The sequence below is a fragment of the Staurois parvus genome, unplaced genomic scaffold (assembly GCF_062004578.1).
Source record: "Staurois parvus isolate SC_StPar_1 unplaced genomic scaffold, SC_StPar_1.0 ptg001035l, whole genome shotgun sequence".
NCBI classification, from domain to species: Eukaryota; Metazoa; Chordata; class Amphibia; order Anura; family Ranidae; genus Staurois; species Staurois parvus.
This window is the reverse complement of record NW_028318831.1, coordinates 595,414-621,847: the sequence shown is the minus strand read 5'-3', so window position 1 is coordinate 621,847 and position 26,434 is coordinate 595,414. Positions and strand designations below refer to the sequence as shown.

At 48.2% G+C, this 26,434-nt stretch overlaps 1 protein-coding gene across 2 annotated transcripts; it reads left to right on the top strand.

Moving 5' to 3' along the window:
* The first annotated feature begins 1,684 nt into the window (after window positions 1-1,684).
* BCKDK (branched chain keto acid dehydrogenase kinase) lies at window positions 1,685-25,704 on the top strand. 2 transcript variants are annotated; one of them, XM_089657849.1, is made up of 14 exons: window positions 1,685-1,717; window positions 6,326-6,379; window positions 7,291-7,339; window positions 7,421-7,634; window positions 9,281-9,349; window positions 10,835-10,945; window positions 11,927-11,974; window positions 12,067-12,186; window positions 14,841-14,939; window positions 15,344-15,417; window positions 15,827-15,955; window positions 16,031-16,120; window positions 17,678-17,839; window positions 19,484-25,704. In XM_089657849.1, exons 4-14 carry the CDS (start codon window positions 7,443-7,445, stop codon window positions 19,626-19,628), a joined length of 1,239 nt encoding a protein of 412 aa, XP_089513975.1. In that variant the 5' UTR covers window positions 1,685-1,717; window positions 6,326-6,379; window positions 7,291-7,339; window positions 7,421-7,442; the 3' UTR covers window positions 19,629-25,704. The 2 variants fall into 2 exon arrangements, with proteins under 2 accessions (XP_089513975.1, XP_089513976.1); XM_089657850.1 differs by lacking the exon at window positions 1,685-1,717 and adding an exon at window positions 4,131-4,180 and having other exon boundaries at window positions 6,329-6,379.
* Window positions 25,705-26,434: the final 730 nt, after the last annotated feature.

Genomic DNA, 26,434 nt, shown 5'->3' with positions numbered 1-26,434 from the left:
CTAAAACTGAGACCAGACGTCCGGGTGTGTCCCGGGGGAGGGGGGCGACATTTGTTTTTACTTGGCAATCTGGAAAAATTACACTGGCTGCAAATTTTGTCTTGCTCATGTGCCCCGCCAGGCACTTGCATAGTCCCCCCCCCCCCCCCCCCCCCTCGCCTTTCACTTTTGCCCCCCACATTTGTCTCTTCCACCCCGCAGTCTGTGGCTTGCACTCCCCTCTCTCTGACGCTTGTGCTTCCCCCATTTCTGCCTCTACCTTGCATGCAACTTCCCCAATCTGTTTGCATGACTGCCTCCCTTTGTCACATGATCACTTTGGTCATTTTGTACCCCTCCCAAGTTGCTGGTGCCCTCCCTAGCACCCCCATATCCCTGTCTGTCACCTGCGTGCGCCCCCCAACTATTTTATCCTTGCTTGTAAGTGTATGAGCTCTCTGGTTGTGTGCCCGCACTTACTTGGGCGCTCTCCCTCTGTCGCTCAGCACCCCATTTCCCTATCCTGTCACCTGTGCACAACCACCCCCCCCCCCCCCCCCCTGGTCTTTCCCTTGCTTGGGCGCTCTCTCTGGTTGCATGCTCACCCTTGGATGCCCTCCCTCTATCACCTAGCACCCCCGTTTCCCTATCTCTCACCTGCATGCCCCCCCCATCTTTTTTTCCCTTGCTTGTAAGCGCATGAGCTCTCTGGTTGCGAGCTCACCCTTGGGTGTCCTCCCTCTGTCGTTCAGCACCCCCGTTTCCCCATCTGTCACCTGTGCACGAACACCCCCCATTCCCCCCCAATCTCGGTCTTTCCCTTGCTTGGGCGCTCTCTCTGGTTGCCTGTTCACCCTTGGGCGCCCTCCCTCTGTTGTTCAGCACCCCCGTTTCCTTATCTGTCACCTGCGTGCGCCCCCTCCATCACCTAGCACCCCCGTTTCCTTATCTGTCACCTGCGTGTGCCCCCCTCCATCACCTAGCACCCCCGTTTCCTTATCTGTCACCTGCGTGTGCCCCCTCAATCACCTAGCACCCCCGTTTCCCTATCTGTCACCTGTGTGCGCCCCCCCCCCCCCCCCATCTTTCCCTTGCTTATGAGCTCTCTGGTTGCGTGCTCGCCCTTGCTTGGGCGCTCTCTCTCTCTTGGTTACGCTCTCCCTGGTGTGTCTAATTTTAGGTGACAGTATACTTTTCCATGAAGCACGTGTTTACAATGTGACTTGTCATCCTCCATGTACACAAGTTCTAAGGTGTCAGTAAACACATCTGACAACAGTAAAAGCTGGGATGTCTGGTGTTTTGTTTGCCCCTAGAAGTGGTGACGTTGCAGGCAGGGCGGTACGCAGTGTAGGGTGCGTTGTGCGCGGTGTAGGGTGCGTTGTGCGCGGTGCGTCTCTCCCAGGGCTGCGTGTCCTCACAGAGTTAATGTCTTGTGGCCTCTCCCCCTCCCGCAGAGTTCATACCGGGTCGGTATGTTCCAGATACCACAAATGGCAGAGTCTACATTCAGCTACTGTACGGAGGAGGGGAGGGGGGACATGATGTGCTCGTCACCCCCAGCCACATCTGTCTGTAAATCATTCACACAGTTTCCAGGTATGGGGTGTAGGGATCGCAGCCTCTGTTTTGGCCTCCTGTGTATTTTGGCTCTGCATCTGACTCTCCGTCTTTCACGCAGATCTGGAGGATCCTGAGAATCGGCCGGCGTTTTCGTATGGGTTTTCACAGCACAGGGTGAGCGATGCGAAGATTTTACTTTTTATATCTCTTAGATTGTAAGCTCCCAGGATCAGGGCCCTCCTCACCCTCTTGTATTGAACTGTATTGTCTCCCGTTATTTATTATTTATTTCAGGTACTTATATAGCGCCGTCAATTTACGAAGCACTTTACATATATATTGTACATTCACATCAGTCCCCAACCCTCAAGGGGCGTACGATCTAAGGTCCCCAACCCTCAAGGGGCGTACGATCTAAGGTCCCCAACCCTCAAGGGGCGTACGATCTCAGGTCCCCAACCCTCGAGGGGCGTACGATCTCAGGTCCCCAACCCTCGAGGGGCGTACGATCTCAGGTCCCCAACCCTCGAGGGGCGTACGATCTCAGGTCCCCAACCCTCGAGGGGCGTACGATCTCAGGTCCCCAACCCTCGAGGGGCGTACGATCTCAGGTCCCCAACCCTCGAGGGGCGTACGATCTCAGGTCCCCAACCCTCGAGGGGCGTACGATCTCAGGTCCCCAACCCTCGAGGGGCGTACGATCTCAGGTCCCCAACCCTCGAGGGGCGTACGATCTCAGGTCCCCAACCCTCGAGGGGCGTACGATCTCAGGTCCCCAACCCTCGAGGGGCGTACGATCTCAGGTCCCCAACCCTCGAGGGGCGTACGATCTCAGGTCCCCAACCCTCGAGGGGCGTACGATCTCAGGTCCCCAACCCTCGAGGGGCGTACGATCTCAGGTCCCCAACCCTCGAGGGGCGTACGATCTCAGGTCCCCAACCCTCGAGGGGCGTACGATCTCAGGTCCCCAACCCTCACTTTACTGCAGCCAGCCTTGTGATCCCAAGCACCCGTGCCAGGCAGCACAGTCCAGGGTACGCCGGCTGGACACTGAGGTTCTGTTGAGTAATAGAGAGTACAACAGATGCTCATTTAGAAAAACCGCGTATCCAATACGAGACTCGGGATTCCATGACACCTTCACCGATGTTCCTTTTAAACCAATGTTGTCAGCTGTGGCGCCTGTATCCTTGGCTTGGCAGATCTGATTTTTAGAATGTGACAGGTTCACTTTAAAGCAGACCTTTCACTCTCATAGGCTGGAGGAACCGGGCTATGGTCCTATCAGTAGGTACCAAAAGATGCCTTCACATGTCCATTCTACCTACCCTGAGGGCCCCCAACATTGGCCAAGCCAAAGGCAGATTTCCAACTTGGACCTAGTCATCCACAATGCAACGTGTGTGCCTGTCTGAGTACAAGCTGGAAATGTATACGGAACACATCTGTGCCTGCAGGAACCGCCTTGTAATGTCTTACAGGTGATAATGACAGACTTCTTCAAAATATAGATCTATAGGCAAACTACCCCCCCACCCCCCTCCAACTTTGTCCTATTGGGGAGATTTGCCCTCACTTCCTGTCCCATAGCCAAAAGTGCGAGGTCGCCAGAACTAGTGTCCCCTTTGGAAGATTTCCCCTCGTGCTGTTCTGGGGACAACCCAAAATTTGCTGCGTACTTTCACTTTCATTGTTATTGGTAAACAGAGAGGGGGAATCTCCCTAACGGGGACCATTATTTATTTATATATATATATATATATATATATAATATTTTTATTTTTTTTTTATTTAAAAAGGCATTAGATGCTATTGTCTGGGAGCGCCATTTATAAGCCGGGCTGCAGAATACATGTGCATCTGTTGAATGGCTGTAAATGGACAGATCAAAGCCAGTGCAATCAGAGTGGCTCTGTGCCTTGTGATCTTTGTGCGCCAATCACAGACGACATGGATGTAAACAAACGGCCCATTTACAAGAGAGAAAGAGGTATGCTAAATGTTTGTAAACAAAGCGGATCAAAGGTAAAAATGGGGTCACCGATGATTGGGGGTTTGCTTGGGGAAGGGGGGGGGGGGGGTAAAAGAGACACTGACCACCAATATTGTATAGTAAAAAAAAAAATTAAGCAATCCCAAAAACATTGGTCCTTCTTTTTTGTTTGGTTTTTTTTGTTTTTTATTATAGAGAGATAGATAGATATAGATAGATATATATATAGATATAGATATATATATATATATATATATATAGTAAATAACAAATGTTAAATACCACTAAAAAGAAACCTGTATCTGTCTCAAAACCTATAACCTGTATTTGTGTACTTTGTTGCAAGAGGGAGTCATTGTCCGTCAGATGATCACAAGCCTGAATAATGGCGGGTAACAGACTGGTACTGAAGTGGTTAAGTCTCTGGCATTGTGCAATATTCCTCCATAGCCGTGTTATATTTTTCCCGCGAGCTCGTTATCTGCGTCTCCCTGAGCCAGAACAAGCACCGGCCTCTCCTGCCAGGGCACAAACCTGTCGGATTGGTTTCCCGTCTGCCACGGCATCCGTGTCACCTTGAGCTGCCTGTCCCAGGAGAAGCAGATGGCAGCGGCTGGGTGTCCCGGTTCGGACGCGCTTTTCTAGGTCGTTTATTTTTATGTCGCTTAATTGCCACTACAGAGTTCATGTCACAGGCCTGCTGGATATCCGAGCATTCACTGAAACTGGCAGAGAGGTAGACATGGCGGTGCCAGGGCCGGATTATGACTGCTCGGGGAACGTCGGGCCACATTTGTCTCGGCAGTCTTGTGATCCCATCGTAGATCCTTGTAAGATGCAAGTTTTGCTCATGGAGGAGCATCGGGGGTTAAAATGGTTATCGGAATTCTTAAACATTTGTCTGAAACCCGAGGCTAGAAACGACGTGTACTGCAAGTAAAACCGGGTTCATGTTCTGGGTGACTTGTAACATTTGGCTTCATTTGTAGGACTTTCTGCATGTTCAGTATTACACAGAACATGTACCAACCACACGCCGGCTTTACATTGCTTTCCCCTAATGTTACATACTAAGACCTCTTTCCTTCTGTCCTTCCCGCCTGCTTTCCTTTGCTCCTCCTCTTCTTCCTTTCTTTGTTCCTTTCTGCCTTCTCTTCCTTCTTTCCTTCCTGCCTTCTCCCCTCCCTCCCTCCCTTCCTTCCTGCCTTCTCCCCTCCCTCCCTCCCTTCCTTCCTGCCTTCTCCCCTCCCTCCCTCCCTCCCTTCCTTCCTGCCTTCCTGCCTTCCTTCCTTCCTGCCTTCTCCCCTCCCTCCCTCCCTTCCTTCCTGCCTTCTCCCCTCCCTCCCTCCCTTCCTTCCTGCCTTCTCCCCTCCCTCCCTCCCTTCCTTCCTGCCTTCTCTTCCTTCTTTCCTTCCTGCCTTCTCCCCTCCCTCCCTTCCTTTCCTTCCTGCCTTCTCCCCTCCCCTCCTTTCCTTTCCTTCCTGCCTTCTCCCCTCCCCTCCTTTCCTTTCCTTCCTGCCTTCTCCCCTCCCCTCCTTTCCTTTCCTTCCTGCCTTCTCCCCTCCCCTCCTTTCCTTTCCTTCCTGCCTTCTCCCCTCCCCTCCTTTCCTTTCCTTCCTGCCTTCTCCCCTCCCCTCCTTTCCTTTCCTTCCTGCCTTCTCCCCTCCCCTCCCTTCCTTTCCTTCCTGCCTTCTCCCCTCCCCTCCCTTCCTTTCCTTCCTGCCTTCTCCACAATTGAAAGAATTGATATTCAATACGTCAATCTAATTTGCTGCAGCTTGTAGGGTACGTTGTGAGCAGCTCACAGTGTGTAGGGAAATCGGAGGAAGCCATTTCAGTCCAGGGGAGGAGCCGGGACACCTGTGTGAGACTGGAGGGGAGGAGCCGGGACACCTGTGCGAGACTGGAGGGGAGGAGCCGGGACACCTGTGCGAGACTGGAGGGGAGGTCAGATTTAGGACTCCTCTTGTTCTGCCAGTACACAGGCAGAGTGCTGTACAGTGATTGGCAAAGCCAGACTGCAATTGTGGGGCTGGGGGTTGTGCGCTGGGGGTTGTGCGCTGGGCTGCGGTCCTACAACCTACCCTGGTGTGTGTTTATGCTGGGTCCGTTTTTGTGTATATGACAGATACTTTACCCTCCCCCAGCACTCCTCTCCATCCGGCTCCGCCTCGGCATCGCTGATATCTGTTTTACTTTTTTTTTTTTTTTTTTGTTTCTGTACTGTTTTTTGTCTTCAATGGCTTTGCCCGCCTGTGATTTCCAGAACTCACCCAGACCAGGGGTGGGCAACCTGCGGCTCTCCAGCTGTTGCAGGACTAAACGTTCCATCATGACTCTGCAAGTCATAGCTGTAACTGTCAGTTTTGCAATGTCTCATGGGAAATGTAGTTCCACAACAGCTGGAGAGCTGCAGGTTGCCTACCCCTGGCCTAGGCGAATGATGTGGTCCCTCCTGGGATGCGAGGCGTCCCATTCGGTAAGGGGATGGGGGGGCGGGCCTAGTGGCACCTGTCTGGAACAATGGGCAGCTGTCAAAGGTAACCTGGCGTTGTCAGACCCGAGCAGAGAGGAGGATCCCAGCAGGTCCACGCTGGATCCACTGACTAGGTGAGTATGTTTCCATAAGGCAGTGAGGGGGGAGGGGCAAGGCTAACGTTTCTCTTTAAGAAAGCTTGTGTCCCCTTGGCATCCATTTTCCTGTAGTCGCCTTTCTCCTCTCTGCCCTCTACACACGTCTGTCGTCTCTCATCACTGTGCCAAAATTAATCTGCGTCCCTTCTCTCCCAGCAGATGGATAGAGCTCCTCGCGGCTTCCTTCCTGTGATCTGAAGTGGTGTAGAGGTAATGTGGGTGTCGGGGGGCAATGTGTCCACTGCTTTCATTTTTTGGACCCTCTTCTTCAAGTAGAACTCTAGGGATCCCCCATCCTTAAAGTGGAACATCTAAGCACTGGCAGCAACAAGGAGTCTTAATGTGAAACTAGGTTCCCCCCCTTCCCTCTTAAAGTAGACTCCAGGACCCCTCCCCTAGTCCCTCTTAAAGGGGAACTCCAGGTTTTTATTGCTAATGATCCCCTCTATTGGTCCTGGTTGCAGTTGTCACTAAGATGCATACGTGTTACATAGTCCCAGTCCTGCCAGCGCTGACACCATCCAATCCCTGGAGGTTTACTGTACAAAGAAGATGGCCTGCAACTGGTGGGGTTTAGGAACGGTGGGGGGATTCTTGCTCTTCTTTTCTGTTCTCCCCCAAAGTAGAACTTCAGGACCCCCATGACTCTCCTCCTCCTCCTCCGACCTGATGTGTGTTTGTATTTTACTTATTATTTCAGGTACTTTATATACCGCCTGCAATTTGTGTGTGTGTGTGTGTGTGTGTGTAGTACATTCACATCAGTCCCTAACCCTCAAGGGGCGTACAATCTAATCTCCCTGACTCGCATTCATACATACACATACTAGGGCCAATTTAGACAGGAGCCAATTCACCTACCAATATGTCTTTGGAGTGTGGGAGGAAACCAGTGTACCCGAAGGAAACCCATGCAGGCACAGGGAGAACATGCAAACTCCAGGCAGGTGGTGCCGTGGTTGGGATTGGAACCAACGACCCGAGTACTGCCAGGCGGAAGTGATAACCATTTAGCCACTGTGCCGCCCAGTACTGTGGATTCTTTATTACAGATCTGTACTATGTCTTGTATTGCTGTCAGTCGTCTTGTATGAACTCATATTCGATTTCTCTGTATTCAGGATTGGAAGTGCCGGCTCAGGCTAGGTGTCCCAGTTCCCCAGGGTCGCGGTACGTATTTACTAAGGTTCCTTTTTGTGCCAGTCTCTCCTCCTTTATTCCAGACCTGTCTGACTTGCTTCTCTTCCTCAGGAATCCCCCCAAGTGCTGCAAGATGTTGCGAAAGAACATGATAGAGGTGTTGGTTCGAGGGGCCCTGAATCCTCCTCTTCGTCTGTCCTCCATATTTCTCCGATGCCACTCCACCTCGGCCACAGACCACCACCATGCAGAGCTGGCCAGGGAAAGATCCAAGACCGTCACTTCCTTCTACAACCAGTCCGGCATTGACCTGGCAGCGGAGAAGGTAACTGTCCGCCAGACTGGACCAATCAAAACCGGGATATAAATACACGAGGAGAGATTTTCAGATTCTCGCCTGCTTCTGTCTTTTCAAATATTATACAACTGATTTCCTTCGCCACTGATGGGATGGGGGGCATGGAGTCATCAGTACATTACTTCTGTATTTCAATAGAGTTCATGATCCTTTAGCTCATGGTTGCCAGAAAGAATCGAGCTTGTCCGTCATGGATACATACCACCCACATGTCTGTTTCCTCGCTGTGTCTGGGGTACTGCTGGTGTCTGGGGTACTGCTGGTGTCTGGGGTACTGCTGGTGTCTGGGGTACTGCTGGTGTCTGGGGTACTGCTGGTGTCTGGGGTACTGCTGGTGTCTGGGGTACTGCTGGTGTCTGGGGTACTGCTGGTGTCTGGGGTACTGCTGGTGTCTGGGGTACTGCTGGTGTCTGGGGTACTGCTGGTGTCTGGGGTACTGCTGGTGTCTGGAGTACTGCTGGTGTCTGGAGTACTGCTGGTGTCTGGAGTACTGCTGGTGTCTGGAGTACTGCTGGCACGACTGCGCAAAATCATGTGTGTGTGTTTTTTGTACGTGATTTTGCATTTCCGGGTAGGGGGCGTGCACACAACCTTGGCTGTCAATCACCGGGTCCTGGCTGGTGATTCCCCACCAGCACCCAGCGATCTCCGAGTATTACTGATGGGAGAGAGACCTGTATGTAAACAATACAGATCTCTCCCTTGTCAGCTCCTGCACACTGCTTTGTATGGCTCTGTATAGCAGACCAATACAAAGCAGTGTGCATACAGTGTAAAGCACACACACAGCCCACATAGTAAAACAGCACACAGTTAACCCTTTGATCGGCCCACATGTTAACTCCTTCCTGCCCAGTGTCATTAGTACAGTGTCATTGCTTTTTATTAGCACTGATCACTGTATTGGTGTCACTGGGGAAGTCAGTGACAACAAGTCAGTTCCCCCCAGTGTCAGAATGCCAGCCGCAGTCCCGCTATAAGTCGCTGTTTGCCGCCATTACTAGTTAAGAAAAAAAAATTCCAGTATCTATACCGCCATTTGTAAACGCTATAACTTTCACGTAAACCAATTTTATTTACACGTATTGGGTTTTTTTTTTTTTTTTTTTTTTTTTTTTTTAGCAAAGATATGGAGCAGAATACATTTTGGCCTAAATTTGACAATTTTGTTCTTTTTTTCACTGGACAGGTTTAATAGCAAAAAGTAAAAAATAATTTTTTTTTTGGTTTGGCTATGTTTTTTGTGTTTTTTTTTTTTTTGTTTTTTTTTTTTCAAAATTGTCGTCGTTTTTTTTTTTTTTTTTTTGTTTTTTGTTTATAGCACAAAAAATAACCGCAGAGGCGATCAAATACCACTGAAATAAAGCTCTATTTATTTGAGTGGGGGGAAAAAGGCCGTAAATTTAATTTGGGTGCAGCGTTGCATGACCACGCAATTGTCAGTTAAAGTAATGCAGTACCGTATCTCAAAAAATGGCCTGGGCAGGATTGGGGGGGGGGGGGAATCCTCTGGAGGGCAAGTGGTTAATAGACAGGAAATTTTGGGAATAGCAGGGTTGGGGATGTGTGGTCGTCCTGCAGCATTGCTGACTTGTTTCTTGATTACATTTTAGCCGTCCGTGCGTCTGACCCCCACCACCATGCTGTACTCGGGTCGCTCTCAAGATGGCAGTCACATTCTGGTAAGCTGCAGTCAGTTCTGATTGGTTGATCACACACACATCTGTTGTAGAAATTCATGACTGTGCTGCTGTTTTCATACTACTGCAGTTTGCATCTTTACCTGTTGCCACCTGCGGGACGCATGTATGTCGACAAAAGGATGCACTTTAGTACCCACCTCAATGTTTCTGTGCTGAGGGCGCACTTCCCAGCATAGACAGCTCTCAGTCCCCACTAATGGTCAGGATCCGGTCCTGCTGACTACCAATCACGTCACCACCCTGACAGCCAATCACTGTGGTCACATGATCACCGATCCTTCCTGCCCCCTGAGTGTTCAGAACTCTTTAAAGCAGTGTTTCTCAACTCCAGTCCTCATGGACCCCCAACAGGTCATGTTTTCAGGATTTCCATTATTTTGCACAGGTGATTTGATCAGTTTCACTGCCTTAGTAATTACCACAGCTGCTTCATCTGAGGGAAATCCTGAAAACATGACCTGTTGGGGGTCCATGAGGACTGGAGTTGAGAAACACTGCTTTAAAGGGATGTCAAGGCGGGTGGGAAGGGGTTAACTGGAGCGCCAGCCAAGGTATATTCTAGCTCCTGAGGGCTCCTCTGTCGGGATTTTTTAACCTCCATTAATGAAAGTTCCTGTAAGCCCTATCCGGGGGCTTCAGTGATGGTTTGAAGCTGGTTGGTTTTCAGATATCGTCACAATAGTTGTAAAACTGCAGAGAATTCTAGTGGTAGGATTTCAGCAGGAAACCAGTCGTTCCACCTTTTTACACATCGGATCCATTATTGTAATCCAGTGAATAGATCAGATTTGAACCTTATCTGCTTCTTCGAAGATGGAATGTGATCCCGACCTTTACAGAGGGTCTGTACTGTGGATGCCGTGGCCAACAAAGGCAGACATGGCAAAGGACTGGTCACCAGTATTGCCTATAGCTGCCCTATCACGGACATACCATGCCTTGTTCTGCATCTGTGTGGAGGCTGCCATCTTTGCAGAGGAGCAGGACATCCTCCTTGCGGGCCCCCCATCCCTGACTGGTAGAGTAATAATGAAGCATCAGGAGAGGAGGAGCAAGGACAGATCACAGAATGGATAAAGCGGAAGCAGGGAGATCCTTGCACTGCAGGTCCCCAGGTACAGCTTCTTCTCCAGCAAGGAGAACCGTGAAGGAGTACACTAGTGGCATCACCAAATTTGGTGCAGCAATCGCAGGCTGCAGTTCCTTAGATGATCTCGCACTGCACATATACAGATATGAGGCTCCGGGCACAGGATGTACACTTCTCTTTTTCAGGAGACATTCCAGACAAAAGGTAGATTGTCCAGGATACTGCCCAGGGACAGTTCAGGGCCACATTGACAAATACACAGTAAACCTGCGAGTCAGCATCTTGACAACATGGAGGCTCTGTATTTCCTGCGTTGTCAGTCCTGTGAATCTTTCTGATTGCTTGTGTTCAGATTTTTTATTTTTTCTTTGTAGAAAAGCGCAAGATACTTGCACAAGGAGCTCCCTGCCCGCATCGCTCACAGAATTAAAGGATTTCGCAGCTTGCCCTTCATCATTGGCTGCAACCCCACCATCCTACATGTGGTGAGTAATTGTGTACACACAGATCAGCCACCAGTAGTATTTGCAACTCTCCCTAGGAACTTTGTTACATTTTGATACTTTTTTTAAATACACTTCTCCAAAAAAATTGAAGACTTTTTAATCTGTGTCTATCATCCAGTCAATGAAACTCCTGGGATATTGATCTGGTCAGGTAAGTAGCAGAGGGGGTTGTTAATCAGTTTCAGCTGCTTTGGTGATAATGAAATTAACAGATGCATTAGATGGGCAACAATGAGACGACCCCCAAAACAGGAATGGTTTTAGAGGTGGAGGCCACTGACCTTTTTTTTCCCCTACTCATCTTTTCTGACTGTTTTGCACTGGGTCAGTGTCGCTAATGGTAGCATGAGGCCATACCTGGACCCTACAGAGGTTGCACAGGCAGTCCAGCTCCTCCAGGATGGCACATGAATACGTTCCATTGCCAGAAGGTTTGCTGTGTCTCCCAGCACAGTCTCAAGAGCATGGAGGAGATTCCAGGAGACAGGCATTTACTCTAGGAGGGCTGGACAGGGCTGTAGAAGGTCCTTAACCCATCAGCAGGATCGGTATCTGCTCCTTTGTACAAGGAGGAACAGGAGGAGCCCTACCAGAGCCCTACAAAATAACCTCCAGCAGGCCACTGGTGGGAATGTCTCTGACCAATCAGGAACAGAATTAATGAGTCCTCGAGTTTGACGAAATCCATCTAATGAATGCAATAGGCAGACTAAGAACAGACAATCAGGCTGGGGTGGAAAGATCTAGGTGATACTGCATGACCTCCAACCAGGAAATGAGGCTGAGCTCAATCTGACTGGCTGCAGCTTCTAATGCACAATGTGAGAAGCTCTCAGTGTGCAGGAAAGTCAGAGTAAGCCATTTCAATCCAGGAGAGGAGCCGGTACAACTGTGCAAGACTGAAGGGAAGGCTGGAGGTCACAATTGCTGATCTGAATGATCTTTTTCTTTCGCCTGCAGCATGAGCTATACATCCGCGCTTTCCAGAAGCTGAGCGAGTTCCCGCCGGTGAGTGTCTCCTTCCATATTCTCCTCCATGGAAATGTATTTTGTGTTTTAGTCTCTGCAGGCCAGGGTTACCCGTCTCTCTTCCTGCACAGATCACAGACCACGAGGTGGAGAGCCAGTACTGCAAACTGCTCCGGCAGCTCCTGGATGACCATAAGGATGTGGTGACCCAACTGGCTGAGGGGATGAGAGAAATCCGCAAACACATCCAGGTAACATAGAGCCAGCTTTGACCCATCGCAGTGGTGCCTCACACGTCACCGTCTAATAGCACCATGCTGGGGCACTTTACACTGGACTTGCAGTTTTCAGTTGCTACCAGACGTCCTCCTTAACCCCCCTGGAGGTATTCCTGAGTGTAGCTCGGGGTAAAGTTTCAGCACCACAAGCGGTAACCCCCCCCCCGAGCTACATTCAGGCTTACCATGCAGCGCTGCTCCGGGATCTCTTCTGCACTCACCTTGTCCTGCGCTCCCACGATGTCCCTCCTGCAGTGTCCCCGGGAATGTCCTCCGGCGGATGCCGGCATCCGTCTTCCGGGTTCCATTCCCTGCGACGTTGGGACATACGAGGGGCGGAACTGGCAGGAAATTTGAAAGTTGTAAAAGTGACATTCACTAAACTCACTAAAATCTGATAGTATTCCATTCCTGTATCAAACCATTTCACATACGTTTTGTCCCAAGTGCTTTGTCCGGCGCCCTGCCTGCATTTTTACCGCCCTTTCTGCCTGGAAACTGAGAAACGTCCATGGCGTCCAAAAAGCGTCCCTTTGTCAGACGCGGTTTTAGACCGGCTAGAGAACAGCGATAATAAATCAGAACCACTTGCAGAATTGAGTGATAATGATTGGTGGGGGAAATTCCTCATCAGACACTGAAAACGATTCTGCGACTTTGCTCAGTGATGTGCGAACTTGGCGCTCTATTTCACATTTCAGTGTTTTTGGTTTGATTACATTATTGAATTTTATTATTATTATATTATAATTTATGATTTTCGTGTTTCAAATTTTATCCTCCCCGGGATGTTTACTAGACTCTCTTGTTTGGACAGATTTCAGGGAGTTATTCCTAAAAATTACAGCCTACAATAAACATATTTCGATGCAAAAAAATGTACCACTTTGGAAGTTAAGGGCCAGTTCATGCTACAAAAATGCACTCCGGATGCATTCCAGATATGTTTTTGCTCACAGTTCACACCCCACACAGCTCCGGTTCAGTTTTGATGCAGTTTCCTATGTTCCAGCATGGTTCTGTACAGGATAAAATGCAGCATGTTGGTTTTTTTTTTTTCTGCACCAGGAACTGACTGCACTAGTGTGAACTAGGGCCATTGGAATACATGGAAAACACTGTGCATTCATTTTTGATGCAGAAAAAAAAGCGCACTGGACTGCATCTAGCCCTAAAGAACAAGGTAGTACTTATGTTTTGTTCTCTGAGCCATCATGTGTTGAAAAGATTTCTGTTATAAAACACTTGGTGAACCTTCTAGAATTCATCCTGTGAGGTGCTCTCTGCGTTCTTGCTGCCATGAAGTATATATCATACAGGTTCAAGTAGAACTATGGCCTCCCGTTAAAAAGGTTACTGTAGCAATAAAATGTGTAGGAATAAAAATAAAGTATGTGTGTGTATAATATATATATATATGGGAGGGGATCATCCTCTGCTTCAGTATGTCACAGTACATGTTGGCATTCATGGTTCCCTCAATGAACTGTAGCCCCCCAGTGCCGGCAGCACTCATGCAGCCCCAGACCATGACACTCCCACCATCATGGGGCCCCAGACCATGACACTCCCACCACCATGGGGCCCCAGACCATGACACTCCCACCACCATGCTTGACTGTAGGCAAGACACACTTGTCTTTGTACTCCTCACCTGGTTGCCGCCACACACGCTTGACACCATCTGAACCAAATCAGTTGATCTTGGTGTCATCAGACCACAGGACATGGTTCCAGTAATCCTTGTCCTGTGAGCTGCAGTGCCTGGATGGGGAGCACGTGAGACACAAATGAAGGAAGATTTTGGCTCCATCAGGGAAGGTAACTTTTTGAGGCTTGTGTAGTACAGTAACTGGATTGGTTACTTGAGAGCCCCTATACCAGGGGTAGGCAACCTGAGAGCCACAGGACTACAAGTTCCATCATGCCTCTGCAAGTCATAGCTGAAACTGTCAGTTTTTTGTAATCTTTGCAATGCTTCATGGGAAATGTAGTTTCACAACAGCTAGAGAGCCACAGGTTGCCTACTCCTGATGTATACCAAAAAAGACGACCACCACTGGCCTAAAGTACAGCCCCTGACTTTGATATCGCATACTATACGTGGCCTTTTGGCAAAGACAGCCGAATATGGATGAAGATTATAGGCATGATACAAGAAATGATCCAAGACTGCAGACGTGGTACAGCAGATGGTCAGGGACTATGGGCTTGCTACAAGAGATGGTCAGAGATTGCAGACATGCTGGAGAGGTTCGCGAGACTCCAAAGATGCTGAAGAAGTCTAGAAAATGGATCAGGAGACGCATTACATGAGACTGCTAGTGATCAGTGCTATAGCACAGCAATAAGGGAACAGACTAGTGTTTGCAGGAGTCCTGAGGGGTGCACAAGGGCCACAGGTTGGACAACAGGGGGTGTAGACTGTCACACAGGAGCGTTCAGTTGTACTATGTGGACAGATGGCACAGTTGTAGTGGGTGTTGGCTGAGCACCGGTAACTCTTGTCTGGAATAGCTCTGTAGCCAAGTTCAGTCCATCTAGAAATGATTTATTGGGTGATGTGCGGAGATTGGTGACAATGGAGGTTGCTGTGAACTCAATCCCTGCCGTTTCCTCCCTCTCAGGACGAGAAGGTGATCCGATTCTTCTTGGATAAAACATTGACGTCTCGCCTGGGTATTCGGATGCTGGCCACTCACCACCTGTCTCTGCACGAGGACCGGGTAATTGTGACTTCTCCTCCTTGCCTGTAATAATCGCCCGTCTTGTGTTCGGTCCTTCCGTGACACATCGACTTATTTATACTACTGAATACAATACTGTCCAGGATCATTCGACCTATATGTGTGGCACTCTTAATGCTTCCGTAATTGGTCATGTGACTAGGCTGTCCTCCCCCAAGTTCCAAAATTATAGAAAAAATAACAGGACTTCTCTATGCTTTTATAAGTAAGTCAAATATTCTTTGAAAAGCAGCGGTAAGACCTCAAACTGCCAGTTATTTTTTAATTTGGCCCCTTAGCAGCAGATTTTTACATCCGCCTCTTTATGTGACTGTTGTGCAGTCCCATCATATTCCAGTGACACCAACATTCACATTTGTTTCTGTTTTGTGTTTTTACTCCAGCCAGATTTTGTGGGGATCATCTGTACCCGTCTGTCCCCCAAGAAGATAATTGAGAAGTGGGTGGATTTTGCCAGGTAACTGCAGTTAGTCCTCTCTCTCTTTCCTTTGCTGATCTGATGCTCTTAACCTCTTGACAACGATCGCACGCAAATATGCGATGACCTCTCGGCCTTGATGCTGAGCGACCGCATATTTGCATGCAATTAAAAAATACATATGTGCTAAGAGCGCGCGCTCCTACATATGGCCGCTACTCCCGGAAAGGTCCCGATCTCCCCTTTTGAACAGGACTTTTTCCGATCATGTGATGGCGATTCACAGTGGTCACATGACCCTAAAACCCCGCCCCGCCTCTCGGCTTCTGAAACTCTTAAAGGGCCGGGAGGCGCCGTCACCAAGAGGTTAAAGCTCACTTATTTTATGAATTTTTTTCAGTTTCACCAAAGAAATTATACTTTTTTTTTTTTTTTTTAATATATATAGACGTTTGTGTGAACACAAGTATGGGAACGCCCCTCGGGTTCGAATTAATGGTCATGTGGCAGCGCGCTTCCCCTTCATTCCGATGCCACTGGATTACATCCTTCCAGAGCTGTTGAAGAACGCCATGAGGTATGTCCGGTGTGAGCTGTAAGCCAACAAAGGAGGAAAGAACAGGAGCTCAGTTTTCTTTTTCTGTCCCTTTAGGTCCACCATGGAGAGCCACCTCGACACCCCCTACAATGTCCCCGAGATCGCCATCACCATTGCCAATAATGACATTGACCTGATCATCCGGTAGGAAGGCGGCTTCTAATTGATCTGTTCTGCACTGAATACCTCCCATATCAACAGTGTCAACCAAAGCACCCCGTGTGGGGAACATGTTGCATATCTAAAGCTGACATTTTCTGAAGGGGGGAAAAAAAAAAAGGAATACTCGCACAGCAAAAAAACCAAAATGTTGATAACCTTTCTGCATGCTATCAGTGGAAAAAGTTTTGGCTTTGGATACACTTTAACCTGTTCACGCCGAGCGCCGTCTGGGCCTTGACACCGAGCAGCTGCACAATTGCATGCAATTAAAAAAAAAAAAAAAACGTGCTGAGAGCGCGCGCCCTGCGCGCTCCCAGCACACATGTCCGGTACTCACAGAAAGGTCCCGATCTTGTGAGATTGAGTTGAGTGCAGCCATATTTATGGTAACATCATACTTAAAGAGCAACTCCAACCCCCCCCCCCTCTGGGTGATCTATGTATATGGATTTTTAAAAACTTTGTAGCAGATTCCTATTACAGCACTGCAGATTGAAATGGAAAGGTAATTCATAACGTCACAGTATGACCTGTCGTGGTGGGTTTTTTTTTTTTGTTTTTTATTGTTGCATTTAACATGTAAGACCTGATGAAGGGGAGTGTCTGAACCCCTGAAACGTGTTGAAATTTTTATTCTACTGAAGATCGAATAATATACCATTTTAGACTCTGACCTTTGATGCAGCACCCTTACTGCATTTTACATTTGGAGTTTGCAGTCTTCCAGTGCCACCCTGGTCATGTGATTGCCTTGACACCCTGTTGTTACGGCTGTTGTCACTGTACACCAGTGTGCTGAATACATTTTAACCGCTATAGCACAAATACTGCTACAGGGTAGCACGGGTGCGCAAAATCAAAATGTGTGTCTGTGTGTGAGATTTTGCAGTTCCGGCTAGGGGGGGTGCTCGCACTGCCATTAGCGGTTTCAGCTGGCAATCACCAGGTCCCAACCGGCGATTCCCTGCCGGCGCCCAATGATCTCCGAGGATTTCCAACGGGGGAGAGACCTGTATGTAATCAATACAGATCTCTCCCCTGTCAGCTCCTGTACACTGCTTTGTATGGCTCTGCATACCACAGCAATACAAGGCAGTGTGCTTACAGTGAAGCACGCAGTTAACCCTTTGATCGCCCCAGATTTTAACCTCTTCCTGCCCAGTGCCATTAGTACAGTCAGTGCTTTTTTTTTTTTTTTTTTTTTTTTTTTTTTTTTTTTTTTTAGCACTGATCACTGTATTGGTGTCACTGGGGATGTGGATGTAAGTCTCCTCCCCCCCTTCCCCCAGTGTCAGAGCGCCTGCCGCAGTCCAGTTAGAAGTCGCTGGTCACCGCCATTGCTAGTAAAAATAAAAAATAACCAAATTCTAGTGTGTGTGTGTATATCTATCGCCATTTGTAGACACTATAACTTTCAGGTACACCAATTAATTTACACATATTGGGATCTTTTGGGTTTTTTTTTTTTTTTCTTTTGTTTTTTTTAATGGGTATGTTTTTATAGCAAAAAGTAAAAAAAATAATTTTTTTTTTCAATAGTATATCTGACCGAGGAGGTGGAATCCCCCACGATCACCTGGAGAAAGTGATGGATTATCATTTCACCACGGCAGAGGCCAGCACTCAGGACCCCCGCATCAACCCCATCTTCGGCAATATGGTGGACATGGTGAACAGCGGGCAGTCTGGGCCCATGCACGGGTAAGATGGACTTGTCATCCGAGATCTGCGTCTGCAGTCCTGTGATGGGGTTTACACTTCTCTTCCCTTTTCTCTTCTCTCCACCGTTGTTGCATAGATCTGCTATAAGTCCCAGGTTACACTGCAATACACTGGGTGTGCAATCTGCTGCAAATGACTGTAGGACCCTAAAGACGGATCACAAATGCAGTGCGTTTGCCTGCATCGGATTGCGTGGTACCATGTGATCTAGTTGCAGCACGTGTGTGTTTTTTGTCTTTTTTTTTTTTTTTTAAGCAATGCATTCACTACTTTTGGTGTGATTTCAGGCCACTCCAATGAATGGGCTGAAAGTTGCATGGCATTGAGTGGCACAGGACGTCCTGTATGAACCCGCACTAATAAAGGAAGCTCACCTCATCTTCTGGCATAGAACGGGCTCTAGTGGTGGTACAGCTTTTCCTTTCCCATCCTCCTAGTTAACCCTTTAAATTTGAAACAATCGGAATATTCGGCATTGATAACAGAATCTAGTTTTAGCCAGTATAGGTACCAAGTCAGTTATTCTATTGGCTTCCAGTATTCTTGTAATCCGTTACTCATCAGGGCCCAGACTAGCATAGGGAATGGTGGTACCAAGGAGCAGTCAGGCAGTGCTATCCATTCATACTAGGAGCTGGGTCATCATTATGCTGCTTTATCATTGTCAAATCAGCAGGCTGGGGGTCGGTCTGTGGAGGCGGTATACTACTTAAAAGTAGTTGTAAACCCCTTCATATCCCCAGTGAAGTGACTGGCCTCAGGTGATACATAGGGATGAAACGAATCCTCCTACATAAGGTGTACCAGTTTATCTGCAGACATTCTCTGCATCTGTTGAAAGTGCTGGATTTTATAAAGCTTGCCTGAGCTTTCAAGGAAAAGGGGGTGGGGAGCTGAAACTACAAACTGCAGAGCTCAGTGAGGAGAGCTGATTGCAGTGTGAAGGTGGGTGTGTCCCTTCTCTCCACACAGGAACACACCTAAGGCTGTCCATCACAGGCTGTACCTTTCCCTGTCACCATTTTTCTGTTGGTGTCAGGAAAACTTGTCAGAAATAACTCAAAGTGCTGAGTTTATAAAGCTTGTCTAAGAGTTAAAAAAAAAAAAAAAAATTACACTCTGCAGAGCTCTGTGAGGAGAGTTCTCAAAGTTGATTGAAGGGAAGAGACACACCCCTTTCCCTTCCACACAGGAACAGAGCTGAGTTAATCTGCTGGAGCTCCACCCCTGACACCCTTTTTTCTCTTGGTGTCAGAATTGGTTCATGCTGATGACAGAGGAAGGAGGCAGCAGACAGATATGACATGCCATGCTCTGGATTGAGGCAAGCACACACTATAAAGGGATGTGCTTTGTTCATATTTCATTTCTAAGGATTACAACCACTTTAACTGCAGTGCAGGAAAGTGAAGTAATTGAATGGGCTAGGAAGTCCGGCAGAGCTGTGTAAATCCCAAGACCAGCTGGCCTGGATTGCCAAACCTCTGGCAATGTTAAGTGTTTTGACCAAAAAAAAACAACAAACAAAAAACCGAGTTCCATCTCTTGCCATGAAGTCCTGAAGAAGACTATAATGATACTTTATTATTTTTCTTAATTATTTTTTTTTTTTTCTCTCCCCAGCTTTGGTTTTGGCCTGCCGACCTCCCGAGCCTACGCCGAGTACCTAGGTGGTTCCCTCTGCATCCAGTCTCTTCAAGGCATTGGAACAGACGTGTACCTGCGCATCAAACACATTGACGGAAAGGAGGAGAGCTTCCGCATCTGAGGACAGCCTGGAGTCCTTACAGCTTCTGATCAGACAATTGGCTGCATTGCCCTGTAACCCCCCCCCCAACACCACCACCACCACCATTCCACTGGCTAATGGGATCGTTTTCTTCTTCACCTCGGTCTGCTTGTCTTCAGCAAAAGCCAATGTGGACCCCAAATCTTTGTCTTCAGGAGCCAACTTGGACCCTGAATTTGCCTTCTACAGGAGCCAATGTGGACCCCATTTGTTTGTCCATAGGAGCCAATGTGGACCCCAATTTTTCATTCTCCAAACGATGTTTAAAAGCTTTCCAGAGACCTAGTTTCAAGATGAACTCCTCAATTCCAAATAAAAACTTCTTCTACGAAGACGAGAATGCAGTTAACTTGCCGATCTTTGGGATTCCAATCAATGAGATTAAAGATGCCGATTCGGATTATTGAGATTGTACAGAGAAGAGATCTGTGGTCTGTTGGTGGACCGCTCAGTGCCAGTGTTCAATTTATAAGCTGATTACCAGTATTTAGAATTTTTACCAAAAATGACGTTCCTGTTTTGGGATTTGGCAGTTTTTTTTTTTTTTGTTTCAAGGTACTTTTTTTGGATTATCCTTGGAGGATCCCAACGATACAAAAGAGACCTAATCCTGCTTCCTTGTACGCTGGATGTTCTTGAGAAGATGCCACCATGGTTCCATTGCCCTGGCTTTCCTTTCTATCTGAAAAGTGCAATCTAACCGTTCCTTGAGGAGCCGTCCACGCGGTCATCCATCAACCTATAGTACTTATGGATTCCGGCCTCCAGGATTTCTGGCCTTTCCTTTGAGACGGTCGTGGCGAGATTTTCGGAGCGCTGTGGACTCCCTTGATCTTTGGTTGGGCGCAGAATGGAGTCTCTGTGCTCAGCCGGAGGTGAAGGCATAAGGACTTGTTTGGTGATACATCTATTTTACTCGTTTTTGTGATGCAGATTATAAGCCGACCTTTTTGGCCGCCCTCCTTGTTCCATGTTCTTCATATTCGGCCGCCCTCCTCGTTCCATGTTCTTCATATTCGGCCGCCCTCCTCGTTCCATGTTCTTCATATTCGGCCGCCCTCCTCGTTCCATGTTCTTCATACTCGGCCGCCCTCCTCGTTCCATGTTCTTCATATTCGGCCGCCCTCCTCGTTCCATGTTCTTCATACTCGGCCGCCCTCCTCGTTCCATGTTCTTCATATTCGGCCGCGCTCCTCGTTCCATGTTCTTCATGCAGGACCTCCTTCTTTGTGTACATTTCAGCCTTACGTGCCGCCACAACGTGTCTGGACTGTGCCGCTATAGAAGAGCTTTTTGTTCCAGATATCATCATACTTGTGCAATATTCTGGTGCTGTTCATCCGACAACAAATGTTAACCGATGGGCATCTCAGGACAGCACTCCCGGAACCCAACCCACCAAACACCCCCCAAGTGGGAGTCCAGCGACTGTCCGTGGACCATTCTTGTTTTCACAGTCAGCAGTAAATGGATGGACACGCCCGCCAGTCTGACCTGGAGGGATTCGGTCTGTTAACTGGCAACAGGCAGAAAGTGCAGTCGTTCTTCGATGACCTGGAGTCACTACCTTGCTTGTCTCCTACCACAGTAGGGGGGTCTTGGTGTTTCTGCGGGGGTGCTTACTCTCTCCCCTGTGATGGACCGTGTTCTGGTTTCTGTTCCTCTTCAGTCATGTAGCTGCTTCCATTGATGTCGCCTACAGCTCTGCTACTTCCATTGAAGGGGGAGGATCCTCATGGGCGTGTCCTTTGTGACGTGATCTATCCCGTACATTTTGTGGACGTTTTTTCTGCTGATCTTCCACCTTCCTATGACAATCAAGAGATGTTTTTATTACACGGCATCCGTCGCTTTGATTAAACGGTTTTGTGTGTCGTCGGTCACCAGTAGAAAGTTTGGTCTTTGCGTGACCTTCATACAGGCATGTTGCGTGTTCCTATTGCTTCCTCTGTATCTCCGTCACACTTGTTAAAGTCGCTTTTAAAGAGCGTGTTTTATGGAAAGGACAAATGCTGTAGGGTAAGTTGTATCTGGAAACAGGTCCAGGTTCTTTCTGTTTTATAACTAGTCCTGTTAAATGAACAAGGTAAACTCCAAAGTCCACATCTGCCTGTGTCTGTGGGCTATAGTTCATCCCCGCCTCCGTGTGTCCCAATCAGACCACTGTGGAAGGATGTTCCAGCAGCCGCACACCAATCCCAGCCTTTCACTTCATTAGACCTGTTCAGCTGCTTGGTAACACAAATTGCTAATCAGCCAATCACATGGCTGCATTCAGGCATCAAGACGACTTGCTAAAATTCAAACCGAGAATCGGAAAGGGGAAGAAAGGAGATTTAAGTGACTTTGAATGTGGCATGGTTGTTGGTTGGGTCTGAGGATTTCAAAAGCTGTTGATCTCCACAACCAGCTGTAGGGAAATCCAGACTCATCAGATCAGGCAGCGTTTTCCCATCTTCTACAAGTCAGCACAAAAACGCTACTATTGGTGTCTTTCATCTATTTTTTTTTTTTTTTTCTAGTGTTTTTGTGAGCTTATAAAACACGCCAATGAGCCTTCAATCAAAACAATTGTAGTTACCTTGTAATTCTCTTTTGATGTTTGCTCATTCTCCTCTGACAACAAGGCATTTTCCTCCACACAACTGCCACTCGCTGGATATTTTCTCTTTTTCAGACCATTCTCTGTAAACCCTAGAGATGGTTGTGAGGGAGAATCCCAGTAGATCAGCAGTTTTGGAAATACTCAGACCAGCCCGTCTGGCACCAACAACCATGCCACGTTCAATGTCACTTAAATCCCCTTTCTTCCCCATTCTGATGCTCAGTTTGAACTTCAGCCAGTTATCTTCACCATGTCTAGAGGTCTAAATGCATTGAGTTGCTGCCATGTGATTGGCTGATTAGCAATGTGTTACCAAGCAATTGAACAGGAGGACCTAATAAAGAGGGCGGTGAGGGTATAACTAGCACATAAAAGCAGCCTCAGCTCTCTCCTTGTAGGCCATGGCTCCAGTGTGCTTCACCCTACTCCTGGGGCTTCATCAGACCAGCCACACTCTGATGACATTTGCATGGATGAAGCTTTATTGTTCCAGACAATGAACACAGGTCTGCCTAGACCCTCCTTGTGCAGACATGGTTCAGCCATAGAGGGTTTCATCGTTATAGGCTTGCAACATTGAAGCACATTTATTTTTTGTGAACATGTTCAAAATTTGTTACCTGAATATCTCCAGGTAAGATCTTTCCAGTAAGAACACTTCCTGTTGCAGACTGACAACACCAATCCACTGCCTTACATCTGACAACAGCGTGGTCATTCTGGGCTCGCAGCATTAAAGCAAATTCTTTTTTGTGGACATGTTGCAAAGTTTGTTACCTGGAGATCTCCAGGGGTGGTGTCCAGGTGAGATCTTTCCGGTGAGGGCTCCAGGTGAGATCTTTCCGGGGAGGGCTCCAGGTAAGGTCTCAAAGTAAGGTCTTTCCGGTGAGGGCTCCAGGTGAGGTCTTTCTGGTAAGGTCTCCAGGTAAGGTCTCAAGGTAAGGTCTTTCCGGTGAGGGCTCCAGGTGAGGTCTTTCCGGTGAGGGCTCCAGGTGAGGTCTTTCCGGTGAGGGCTCCCAGGTGAGGTCTTTCCGGTGAGGGCTCCCAGGTGAGGTCTTTCCGGTGAGGGCTCCCAGGTGAGGTCTTTCCGGTGAGGGCTCCCAGGTGAGGTCTTTCCGGTGAGGGCTCCCAGGTGAGGTCTTTCCGGTGAGGGCTCCAGGTGAGGTCTTTCCGGTGAGGGCTCCCAGGTGAGGTCTTTCCGGTGAGGGCTCCCAGGTGAGGTCTTTCCGGTGAGGGCTCCCAGGTGAGGTCTTTCCGGTGAGGGCTCCAGGTAAGGTCTCAAGGTAAGGTCTTTCCGGTGAGGGCTCCCAGGTGCGGTCTTTCCGGTGAGGGCTCCCAGGTGCGGTCTTTCCGGTGAGGGCTCCCAGGTGAGGTCTTTCCGGTGAGGGCTCCCAGGTGAGGTCTTTCCGGTGAGGGCTCCCAGGTGAGGTCTTTCCGGTGAGGGCTCCCAGGTGAGGTCTTTCCGGTAAGAACACTTCTTGTTGCAGGCTGACAACACCAAGCCACTGCCTTACATTTGGCAGCAGCCTTTCCGGCCTGCAGTGCAAGCGCCTTAACGCATCTGCAAAGCCCCCAAACCGTGCACGGCAGGCTGACCACACTGTTGCTAATTGCAAGACAGGGGCTTAGTGTTGTCAGCCTGAAACAGGAACTGTCCTTACTGGAAGGATCAACACGAAAAATAAAATTGCATCAGATTCACAAAAAATTTGCTTTAGGGCCAGTTCACCCTTTAGAAACGCAGTCCTGATGCGTTCCAGGCGTGTTTCTGCATGCGCCTTTTTGATGCGTTCCACTTAATTTTTCCCCTCTTTTTCTTCAATTTAAATAGAGACATGTGCGTTTTTGATGCATTTTACAGGGTTCCAGTACAGTTGTGTGCAGGAAAAGTGCAGGCTGCTTTTTTTTTTCTTCTTCTTCTCTCCTCCAACCGGAACGCACTGGAACTGCAAGCACTAATGTGAACTATGATATTGACAATCATATAGCCTGCTTTCTGTGCATTTTGGATGCAGAAAAAAAGCAACTGAAATGCATGTAATGTGAACAGGCTCCAAGGGCATGTTTTTGGCACGGTCTGATCCGTTTTTAAGCAGGTTTTTGATGTGTTCGTTTTTTTTTTTTTCCTTCATTTTAAATGGGGACATGTGCGTTTTTGGTGCATTTTTTTGATGCACTTTACTGAAATCCAGTACAGTTCTGTGCAGGAAAAATGTAGCCTGCTCTACTTCTTCCTTCTTCCCCCCCCCCCCCCCTGCAACAGGAACGCACAGGAACTGCAAGCACTGATGGGAGCTGACATTGATGATCATATCACCGACTTTGCAGGGTTTTTTTTTTTTTTAATGCAGAAAAAAAGCAACTGAAATGCATGTTGTGTAAACCGGCCCTTAATGTTGCAAGTCTGGAAGGATTCAGCCCACTGCAGCCCATCAGTATCAGGAATGTCTAGGCCCGGGGTGGGCAACTTGCGACTCTGCAGTTGTGGAACTACATTTCCCATGAGGCATTGCAAAGACCAGACGTTCCCAGCATGACTACAGGTCCCATGAGACATTGCAACACTGACAGTTACAGCTATGACTTGCAGAGCATGATGGAACTTGTAGTCCTGCAACAGCTGGAGAGCCGCAGGTTGCCCACCCCTGGTATATGCAGACCTGTGTGAACGGCGGAGCAGGGACTTTGTGTTGTCAGCATGACACAGGAAGCTGTCCAGGGATAACTTGCACCTTTTCCAGCTCTGTGTAAGTTTTGGTCTGGTAGCTGAGCGAGGACGATGGTGAGACGCTACAGCGGCGGATTTTATTCCAGCGAATGCTGATTGGCCAGAGTCTGATGTTGCTGCGTAGTGCCCTGCGGTAGGCTCTGGCGCCCTCAGCCATCATGGCGTTCCATGAACAAACGTTTTTTGTGTCTGGGTATCACAGGGTTAAAGTCAATAGGTAACGGATCTGTTCTCATTAAGTAGGTCGTAGCTGAGAATGATTCACACGAGGTGAACGTTTAACTCTTGTCACGGATCAAAACGCGCACACACCCACGGCGACTAGCTAACCGAGGCGTGCTCCGTGACCGGGGTTAGGAGGGAATGAGGGGGGGGGCTTACTCTGAGCATAGAAGGCCGGCCGTGATACATCGCTCTGCCGGAGTAAATGAGTTTGGCTTGTGCCAATTGACGTGCGCCTTCCCCCTACAACTGGCGGGTTAATGGGTGATGGGGAGAGCTGATGAATCGATGAATGACGGAGGGTCGGACCCGGCCAGAAGATGACATGTATGATGATAAAGCACTTACCTGCACACAGATGCCATTCCTGCCCCTCCCCCACCCTGCAGTGACTGTGCCTGTGGAGAGTTTTTGATTTTTCAGTGTATTATATATATTTTTTTTCTCTTTTTGTTCAATAATAAAGTTGTCTGACTCAGGCCTACAGAACAACCACTAAAGGTGTATGACGGATGGTTTGTCCTGTGTGTGGGGGGGTACTGGAGGACGTGAGGGGGTGGGGAGCATCCTACACTGCAGACCATGTCAAGAGGAGATCATTCACTGCAGGGCCATAGATCAACACATAGAAAACCATTGTTCTGTGTGTCCTGCTCACACCATACATGTGTAGTACATACAAATTCCACGTGAATGCATGTCACCGCACTGTGCCTTATTGGAAGTATAAATACAGTTTAAACACAGGGTTTTTTTTTTGAGGGGGGGGGGGGTTTGGGTTTTTTTTCTTAAGGTTTTTTCTTTTTTGGGGGGGGGGGGGTCTTTTTTATTTTTTGGTGGTATATGTGGGGGTTTTTTGTTTTTTTTTAACTTTTACTTTTTTGTTTTACTTTTTGTTTTTTTTGTTTTGTAAAGGGGGGGGGGGGGGTGGTCTTTTATTGGTGATTATGTCCTACACTCATGAAAACCCCAAATCCACAATCTCAGAAAATGAGAATATTGTGAAAAGGTGGAATATTCTCGGCTCAAAGTGTCCCACTCTAATCAGATCATTCAGCCATAACACCTGCAAAGGGTTCCTGAGCCTTTAAATGGTCTCTCAGTCTGGTTCAGTAGGAATCACAATCATGGGAAAGACTGCTGACCTGACACCATCATTGACACCCTCCATAAGGAGGGAAAGCCTCAAAAGGTAATTGCAGAAGAAGTTGGATGTTCCCAAAGTGCTGT

Excerpts from the sequence above, each read along its gene's own strand:
- BCKDK (XM_089657849.1), top strand. The coding sequence starts at position 7,443 with ATGTTGCGAAAGAACATGATAGAGGTGTTGGTTCGAGGGGCCCTGAAT. Across the intron at positions 12,187-14,840 it reads AAATCCGCAAACACATCCAG|GACGAGAAGGTGATCCGATT; the intron begins GTAACATAGAGC and ends CCTCCCTCTCAG. Across the intron at positions 16,121-17,677 it reads GACATTGACCTGATCATCCG|TATATCTGACCGAGGAGGTG; the intron begins GTAGGAAGGCGG and ends TTTTTTCAATAG.